Here is a 9,876-nt window from a genome sequence, read left to right as displayed (position 1 = left end):
TTCAATGTTCAGAAGAATTTATTATCAGTGTCCCAGAGCTGCTGCCACTCTGTCTGATTCAGGTGTGAGAACAGCTGTAAACATGACCAGGGCACAGGGCCTGAGTAGGTGTGTCTCTTGGTCCATGGTGGCCAGGCTGGTAGGTATACCCATTCTGGGTTGCTGTGGCATCACTGTAGGCTGCCATTCTGCAACATCTGCAAATACTCCTTGTACAGTTTCTCCTGGGCTTCAAAGACCTTCTTCAGCTTCTTGACCTGTCCCTTGCTCAGCTCTTTGCCTTCAATGTCGTGGGTAGGCAGACCCTGCAAGGACCACATAGACGCCATCAGTTCCCTTCTCCGTTTATGCCTCATCCCTGCTGAGAGAAAACACCTCTCTCCCTGACTTGGCTGTATTTAGACTCAGGGTCAGCATCCAGGCCCTTGTTTATCTAATGTGTTTCTGAGGTGGAACACATCTCAAAATTGGGACTGGCTGTGTAGCAGTGGCTTATCCCTTTAACCCTGGCACTCAGAAGGCAGAGGCAGACAGATCTCTGAATTCAAGGTCAGCCTAGATTATAGAGTGAGTGACAGGACAGACAGCCAGAGCTACAGAGAAACCCTATCTCAAACAAAACAAAACAAAACAAAACAAAACAAAACAAAAAGATAGGGGCTGCCTTCAAACTTGAGATCCTTCTCCCTCCATCTCCGAAGTGCTGGGATCACCGGTGCGTGTCACTACACCTCTGTGTGGCCAGGGAGAGTTATGTAATGATGAGTCTTCAGGGAGACACTGAAGGGACACCAAGACCCTCCAGGGAGAAGGCGGGGTTATGACCTTGCACTTGGGGCATTTGGGAGGATCCCCATAGAACCTGCAGATTCCTTTCTGTCACCTTAAACTGGACCTGGGGTCATATTCCAGTGCCAGAGCGCACCATATAACTAGCAGAGAAAGCTTCGCTTAGCCTTTGCCCTGACAGGAGCTGCATGATCCTAGCTGCCCTCACAGCCTTCTCCTCAAACAAGAAGCCCACTGGCCCAAGGCTGAAAGTCCCTGGACTCCATCTTGGAGGATGTGGGAGACCAAAGTTTGAAGAGTGAGGTGTTGTCTTACATTTTCATCGAATTTGGAATACTTGTTGATTTCTGACAGGAACATTTCACTGGGTGGAATCTTCATCTTGGCCAGCTTAGCTGCCTAGAACACACAACACACACACATGTAAACACACATGTCACACAAGCTTGCCCACCACCATGCTGTCTATTGCACCACTTCCAAGCTATTAAACTCAACATAAGCCCAGAAGACTGGGAGGAGCAACCAATAGCAGGGAGCAAAAAGAACTCCTAAGCATCCAGAGGCCCGTGGGCCTGCAGCAATCCTCAGATGGCAGGACTGTGGCGTTGTTGGCACTGGGAACCCACCAAGGGTAACCTTTCCTTTGCTGATGCCAAGACACCAACTGAGGGGTGGAGGCAGAGGCCAGCTCCCTCCGGGAGGCTTCTCAGGATGCCTGTGCCCAAAGAAGGCACAGAGCACTGAGCCTCAGGGATAAAGGTGTGATTTTTGCCCAGGAGATCCTGCACCCCAAACAAACAAGCGAAATAGTTACTTCTTGCTCCTGTTTCTTCCTGGCCGCCTCCTCTTTCTTCCTCCTCTTCTCTTCTTCAGCCTAGGAAAGCAGCACATGACTGAGACATGAGCCCACCCTGCTGTCCTGCCAGGCCCTACCCATGGTGCTTGTCCTTAACCCTGTATGTCAGCCCTCAGTCACCCAACTATCAGCTATGATCCTTTTTCAAAGGTTGCTGGGAGAGCTGCCCTGAGCCTGCTCTCCAAGCTGGTGTTCACCTAATGGTGCCTGCCTATGCCTGGCCCATGGAGCACAATGACCCCAAGGTGCCATTCACTGCATCCAGAATTATGAATGATAGTGAGTCTTTTTTTTTTTTTTTAAACAGTGTCATGCTGTATAGCTCAGGTTAGCCTGCTCACAGTAATCCCCCTGGCTCAGCCTCTTGGTTACTGAGGTTATAGATGTGCATCACTGTACTTACCATGACAACATGTTTCTGTTCTTTCTCCCATGTGGCACCCAAGTCCTTACATGCAGGGGCCCTACCCATCACTGAGAGTGGGGACAGAAAGAGGAACACTTGGAGGACAAGCAGACAGAATGAGCAGGGCAAACGGCAGCACCTCGGACACGTGGCACCAGGTGAGAGCCAGGTAGCGTGTGCGCACGCACACACACACACGCGCGCACACACATACACACACACACACACACACACACACACACACACACACACACACACTTCCTAAGCGATGAGCTTCATTTTAGCTGAGGAATTCCTTTTAAGAACTGGTCACTTATTCCATGCAGTACTGTCCTTCCTATCATGGCAGCCACGGCAGGGCAGCAGCCATGACTCTGAGCTGTCCCATAGTGGATCTCATCAATGTGACAAAGAACTTCAGCAAGTCGAGGCATAGCTGGCATCTCACCGAATACACCAAGTTCATGCAGGCCATAATCCAGAGGTGTGTGACTTCGTGTCCTGGAGGTGATCAACGCCTCCAAGGCCAAGTGGGCATCAAGTTCATCAAGAAGAGGATGGGGGCCTGTAGCGTCAACTCACTTGCACATGACCAGAGCTTTGTTCCTAGCACTTTTTTAGGTAGGTCACAACTACATGTAACTACAGCTTCATGGGGATCTGACACTTTGTTCTGGCTCCCATGGGCACCCATAAACATGTGGCATACAGTTACACAGACTTGGACATAAATGAGAATAACATCGAACTTTAAAAAAGACTGGGGATGGAAGATGACTCAGCAGTGAACAGCACTCGCTGTTCTTGCAGAGGACCCAAGTATGATTCCTAGCGCCCGTGTCAGAACCCAGTGCTTATTTCTGGCCTCTGCGGGTACCTGCGCACCTGTGGCAGACACTCACACATACGCATACACAGATAGGAAGAAATATGTTTTTGTTTATCAAGGGTTGGGATGTATAACCCAGGGAAATCAGGAGGAGCTGAGCAATACTAACAGCCATGAGAAAAGCTGCACCAAGGGCTGAGCCACCCTGCCTACTGCCTCCCCCATAAATATTCACACCACACTAGAAATAAACAAATGAAAATTTAAGCACAAACAAACAAGCAAAAACAAGAGGTAACTTGTAATGGGAATTGTGGTGCAGCCCTGTAATCCTAGCACTTGGGATGGCAGGAGGATTAGGAGTTCAAGGCCAGCCTTGGCTAAATCCTGAGCTTGTGCAACATGAAACCACGTTTCAAAAAAACTCAATAAAATAAAAGGCTAACTCGACCACTGCCGCCCTTTATATTTTGTCGAGACAAAGTCACGCTACGTAGCCTGGAACGAACTATGTAAACCCAACTGGTCTCAAATTCACAGAGATATGCCTGTCTCTGCCTCTGCCTCCTGAATAGTGTTGGCATTAAAGAAATGGACCACCATACCTAGCCAAAGGACCCCCTTTCTGAAGTAGTTACCTACCCAGTTAACTTTTCATGATATTTATAAGGATCAGAATATTTTTGTTTGTTTTGTTTTTCGAGACAAGGTTTCTCTGTGTGGCCCTGGCTATCCTGGAACTCATTCTGTAGACTAGGCTGGCCTTGAAGATTTGCTGCCTCTGACTCCCCGATGCTGGGATTAAAGGAGTGTGCCACCATGCCCCAGGAATTTTAAACAAAGCACAAACATCCATTCTTAAAGCAACATAAAAACCAAACAGCGTTAGTGTTTTCATCTTCAGCAAACTCAAGTGCCATCACTTTGTTTTACTAACCCTTTTCTTCTCTTCCTTCTCCTTCAGTAAGGTGTCTCTGTCTACCAACTTCACCACTGTTGGCAGTCCTGAAAGCAGACAGTCAGTTGAGACCCAGGGGCTGTGACCTGCCCACCTGCCAGGCTCTACCCCGAGCCTGTTAGCCAAGGCCCCACTACCACTCCTGTATGCAGACCGGGGACTCTTCTTTCTGGCTCACATAGGCAAAATCAATGCCAGGTGAAGAAAATTGGTAAAAAGAAAACAAAACAGGGCCGGGCAGCAGATCAGGGGTAGAATGCCTGTCTAGCACTGTCCGTGGCCCAGCAATTCCATACCAGTATTGCAAAAACACAGAATCAGGGTAAAATGGGAAGGCCTTGCCTTTCTGGAGTCACCAAACTCAATCCAACATTTTAGCAGGTGTGGCGGCTCACCCCTGCAATTCCAGCACTTGGGAGACTGAGGTAAGGGACTGCCATGAATTCAAGCCTAACCTGGGCTACACAGTAAGATGCTGTTTGAAAATGGTAGTAAGAACAGTGCACCTCTGCCATCTTTTTCCTTCTTATCAGGAAAAGAGATACTTAGGTGTGCTGAGCAAACCCTTGGAGGGAAATGTGCTGAGGGTTCAAGCCAGCCATTGCTGGTAGGCACCGTCACACAAGACAAGCTCTTTGTTCCCGCTCTGTAGGACTCACTGAGTATTAAAAAGTTAGAAGGAAGCCGGGTGGTGGAGGCGCACACCTTTAATCCCAGCGCTCGGGAGGCAGAGGCAGGTGGATCTCTGTGAGTTCGAAGCCAGCCTGGTCTACAAGAGCTAGTTCCAGGACAGGCTTGAAAGCTACAGAGAAACCTTATCTCGAAAAACTAAAAAAAATAAAATAAAATAAAAAAGAAGGTTAGAAGGAAAAAAAATCATTCCTGTGTAGCAAAAGGCCCACAAAGTCAGAAAGTACACAGTGAGACTGGGGTACATAAAGCTTATCTCCCTAAAAGTGTGAGAGAAGGCTGCAAGTAGAAAATGAGCAATGGCTTCCTGGTCCCTGGTGGAAATGAACACGTCACCATAATGAGTAGTGGCCTCCTGGAAGAGATGGAGGTAAGGGACCATACATTAAAGTACCAATGCCCTGGTACCTCTAGACCTCCTCCCAGCATGCCTCCCAGCATCCTTCTCAGCACCTACCTATACCTAGCTGCTTGCCCTGTCCACAGGGAGCAGCTCAAGGAATCACCTACCTTCATGGTCTTCAAACCGCACCCCGAGCTCAGGCAGGATGTCATCCCGGAGGGCATCACTGAGCTGAAGAACCTCAAGGACTGTAGGCAAGAAAGAGCAACTCCCTCAGACTACAGAAGGCCTAGGCCCTCCCAAACCCACGCTTCCTCCAGTGCTGCCAAGTGAGTACTGACTGCCAGATTTGGAGAGAGGATAGAGAAGACAGGAGGCTACCCCATGCCGCCACCACCACCACCAAAGTCCAAGGTCCCACAGCCACTCTCATGGTGAGCCCACAGGGTCCAACAAGGACAGTGAGCTGTTCTAACATTGCAGCCCAGTGCTGGGAGCCAGGACCTGTCTGAAACACTCTGTGGACTATTCCCAGAGATGCTGAGCAGGGAGAAATCAGATTGCCTTGAGCCATTGCCCTACAATGACAAGGCTCCATAACATTCAAAGCCCTGGTCATCACTAGCCTGGCTCAGTACTGAGGCCATGTCCCCTCATGCAGGACTCCAGGCCAATGCCACACATATTCAAGGTTCTGCCCTGAGTCATCCTGATGTCCCGAAGGACTCTTTCTTCCCCTAATATCGTCACCTCAATGGACCTACCTCAGCAATTTTGTGCATGTGTCTGAGGACTGAGAGCTCCTTGGGTGCTTGAGAAGACCCAGCCCCCCGCCCCCACAGCTCTGAATGCCCTGCCAAATCAGACTGTAGCTGGAGCGACAGGTGTCCATGGTCCAGGTTGGGGTGACCCTCTAGCTGCTGCCTGCCTCACTTAGAGATGTCAGCATAGTCTGACCACCAGGAACAGATATGGACAGGAAAAGGAACCCGCATACAAGCACATGGATGACACTGGATCTGGCTCAGCAGGGAGCTCGGTGAGCCTGGTCAGACCTGGCTCAGTCACAAGACATGGCTGCCCCAAGGTTGAACAACAACAAACAGGAAAGACTGAAAGCCAAGAGCAGGAGACAGAGAAGCTGAGCAGGGGAGCAGGTGGGAATCAGAGGACTGTGGGTGTGGCCACTGAAGGCTTAAACATTCCCGGCCTCTGAGTCAGTTTCTCTGCCGGGCTAGGACTTTCAGTGACCAGATGCATTACCCTCTCTGTGGTGGGTTAAAGGGTAGATACTGGAAGGCCAAGAGCTCAAGAAAGGGACTGGACTTTGTAAGGCCAGCCCCATGGTCCACAGCAGACACTACACAGATTCCCAATCTGCTCAGGCTGAAACTCCAATTCTCCTTGCACTTAGGAACCAAGAATCCTAAAGGCTTTGATCCTAGATGGTCTTCTGGCCTCAAAAGATCTGCTTTTCCCTTGGGTGGAGGAAATGGGTGAAGGAAATGCACCCAAGGGTCAGGTTAGTCCCTCTATGGCCACAACCTCACAGCTGTGCAGGGCACGTGAAATAAGACTGCATGGGTCAATCAGGTTGCCTGCCAGTCCTGTTGCAGGAACTCCTTAAGGGGCAAACTGTTTAGAAATGTGGACATCTGCAGTCTGTAGGCTCCCTTCCAAGTTGGCCTTAAAAATGACAGAGAGGTTGAGGAGTAACAGCTCATAAGCATGGAGATTCATATTCAAATCCCGGCACTCTCGGAAAAAGCCAGGCATGGTGTTGTGAGTTTACAGTCCCAGCACAGGAGAGATGGAAATAGGGAGGTCTCTGGTACACGCTGGCCAGTTAGTCATGCTGAATCAGTAACTCCAGATCCCAGTGAAAGAATCTGTCTCATAAAGTGGATGGCTCCTAAACTTGACCTCTGGCCTCCACACATGTGTGAAAAGGCACACACATGCTTTTTAAGTGGAAGAGAAGGAAAGAGAGAAAGGTAGAACTAGAAAGGTAGAGATAGAAACTGATCCAGAAAGTAGGAGGTAGGAAGCCAGAACCTGGTCAGGAGCATGGCTTAGCCCAGGCCCCACAAAGAAGCTGGCATCTCCTTAGTACTTGCCATTAGGGACCCAGGTGCCCTATACTCCCACTCCCATGGGCAAGCCTAGAAAACCGAAATCCACTTTCATTGAGTGCCTGGCATGCTGACCTTGGCAGCACCGTTCACAACGACTATCAAACAAGGAACAGTGAGATCTATGGACAGGGGCCAGCACTCCACTGAGCCTTGAGAGCGAACAGAACAGATGCCAGCTGTGGCATGGACAGACAAACCTCAAAGATGCCATGCTCCATGACACGCTGCAATGGGGCAGTCTGCGCAGCCACAGCAGCACTGTGTGACAGTGATGGGTGGTGGAGTTGCACAAGAAAGCTGCACCGAATGCAGAGAGCTGATCTGATCTGAAGATTGCTTTTGTTACACATTATCCACCTTGATATGCCTGCCTGAGTCTAGTCCCTTACTGGGAGAAGCCTGGTACTGCCACCTACATGACACAGAGGACACAGCCCAGGCTGCTGGGGTCCCCAGTGCCATGGAAGTTTAGGTTTGAATTTGGATGCTGAGTCTGGGGCCAGGATGGAAGTCGACTAGAGGACTGCGCAGGAGAGGCTCTTTTGAGTTGGAGGCCACCCTTGCCATAGCCAGTAGCATTCCTGCTGAGGAGCAAGCCACTTTGTAATCAGTGTGGTGCCTAGTAAGGCAAAGAAACCTCTGTTGGACAAGGTTCCAAGTCAGGGTACCTCCTGGGGATACCGGTGCCAGCAGCAGGAGATTCCCCTGGCACAAATGATAGTGTGGCTCTTGACACCCTGAGTAATCCTGTGTCTCTCAAACCATACACCTCCTCACTTTGGAGATGACGGGATGGGTGTGCACAGACAGCCTGGCACCACCATGCACCAGGCTGGGTAGAGACATGACTCTAGTTCTGGCCCCAGCAGGAGCTTTTCCAAGCAACCTAAGACTGCAGCAGAATAAGCCACTCGTGGGTCACCAGGAACAGAAAGGAGATCCAATGCAAGCCAAAGGGCAAGTGCATGCTAGCTGTGAACAGGTCCTCTATCCTGCCTCTGTTTAGAACAAGAGCTATGCAGATGCCTGGACCTCAGGACCAAGGAACAGTTCTGCCTGAGACATTCTAAGTCAAAGGAAACTCTGACCTAGTACAATGTTGCCCTGAAGGGCCAGTGGAATAAAACAGGTTCAGCTAGGCATGAAGCTATACACACTTAAAGAACATGGCAGTTATTATAGGGAATCCAGCAGAGGGTGAGCAGCAAGGGTGAGGTACCCAGCATGGGGCCTCACCTTTTTTCTCTCGGGCAATCTTCCGCACGCCTTCTCTGAATTCTGACAGTACCTGCAGGTAGGGCATGACGGTGGACTCGAGCTGTGGAAAGAATGACTTTGAGTCACAAGAGCAGTTGCTGTATTTGTAAAAGAATACCTAGCAGTTCAGTGGCTATACCACAGGTTCCATGCTGCTGTATCCTGTGTCCTGAAGCCCACAAGTCCTTGTCTTGTCAGGGGGTAAGAGAGTTACATGTGCTAGAGCGGAGTTCGACCCTATCTACAGCCCTCTTGGACAGCTTGAAGAAGCTAGCCACCATAATACTGACCTCAGTTCCTAGTACTTAATAAAGGTGATGTGGGCCAGGGAGAAAAAAAAAAGCACCTTTGGGCTTCAAGCTAGATACATTCAGCAGACACTACTCTGTCCACTGCTGACACATGTGTTTTTCTCGGGACAGACACAGCTGCCAGACACCTATCCTTTCCGTCTCCAGTGGGTTGTCAGGATGCACTGACCATTTGTGGTCACCTGTGGGCCTGCTGAGGGCTAGTCACCTTATTAACTTACACACACTAATAGCTGTACAAAGGGCCACTATCTCCAATGACACCGAGGATAAAACCAGGGGACCTCTAGAACCATCTTTCAGTGTATTTCTCTATCTCCAGGACCAAAAATGTCTGGGACTTCTAAGTAGGGTCTTCCTGTGTCTCAACTACATAACAGCTCAAGAACCAAGATAAGGAAGTGGTAGAAACAGTGGCTGGAAGGAGAGACCTGAAGTCTGAGCTAAGTAGGCCTGACCTTCCCCCAAACAGACTGAGGGAAACTGTCTCATTACAGCAGTGGCTCTGGACTTCTAGAGTGGAATTAGACCTTATCTCCAACCGCCTTGAACAGCTTAACTAGGCCAGTCACCACACCACCAACTTGGCTCCCAGTACCCAAAGAGGCCTCTTGGCAGAGGGCAGGGTCTGTCTCCAACAGTTCTGGGGCTGATATCCTGCTGCCTGGCTTCTACCTGGGTATGAGAGGTTTAGGCCCAAGTCAGCCTCTCTGGCTCACACAGCACTTTTAACCTGGAAGTCACCCCGACCTTCACAATGGGAGCTGTGGAACAGGATGCGTGGCCTCACATGCTTACCACGTTCATTAGTGACTGCTGTTTCCTATAAGTCAGCTTCAGGGGCTAATGAGACCATCTGGGATGTATAATGTGACATACTCTAAGATACCTCCCGGGGACCATAACACTGTTGGAGACTAAAAGCTACTTCTAAGTTCAGAGGCAGAAAGATTTCCATGGGAGCTATGTCTTGTTTTCTGCTTTCAGAGAAATGAGTGGGGCTGAAGAGATGGCTCAACACGCAAGGGCCTTGCAGAGGATCCAGTTCCTAGCACCTATATCACTACCACCTGTAACTCCAGCTCCAGGGACTCCGATGACCTCTTCTGAGGACACCTGTATTCATATGCATACACCCCGCCCCCAGATACACACAATTAAAAAAGAAAGCTGGCAGCATATTTGTTAAGAGGACAGAGGAGCTTTGCATGAACTAAAGCTCCAGCCTCCAGCAGTGATTCCTATCAGCAAAGTTCAGAAACCACCACCCCCAAAACAGCTCACTCTGAGACTAACAGA

The 9,876-nt window shown here is 49.8% G+C and overlaps 1 protein-coding gene across 2 annotated transcripts in view; it reads right to left on the bottom strand.

Moving 5' to 3' along the window:
* Cars1 (cysteinyl-tRNA synthetase 1) overlaps positions 1 to 9,876 on the bottom strand; it is a 53,488-nt gene continuing 43,612 nt past the window's right edge. For both annotated transcript variants that reach the window (XM_087908264.1, XM_087908263.1), the window contains 6 exons: positions 8,246 to 8,327; positions 5,042 to 5,122; positions 3,821 to 3,888; positions 1,607 to 1,666; positions 1,105 to 1,188; positions 1 to 305 (listed from right to left, as the gene is read on the bottom strand). In XM_087908264.1, the coding sequence (XP_087764390.1) occupies positions 171 to 305; positions 1,105 to 1,188; positions 1,607 to 1,666; positions 3,821 to 3,888; positions 5,042 to 5,122; positions 8,246 to 8,327 (510 nt within the window). In that variant the 3' untranslated portion in view covers positions 1 to 170. The remainder of the gene's footprint in view (positions 306 to 1,104; positions 1,189 to 1,606; positions 1,667 to 3,820; positions 3,889 to 5,041; positions 5,123 to 8,245; positions 8,328 to 9,876) is intronic.

The sequence above is a fragment of the Myodes glareolus genome, chromosome 7 (assembly GCF_982192425.1).
Source record: "Myodes glareolus chromosome 7, mMyoGla1.1, whole genome shotgun sequence".
Taxonomy (NCBI): domain Eukaryota; kingdom Metazoa; phylum Chordata; class Mammalia; order Rodentia; family Cricetidae; genus Myodes; species Myodes glareolus.
The sequence above is the reverse complement of the archived record's forward strand: the minus strand, read 5'-3'. Positions and strand labels throughout refer to the sequence as shown.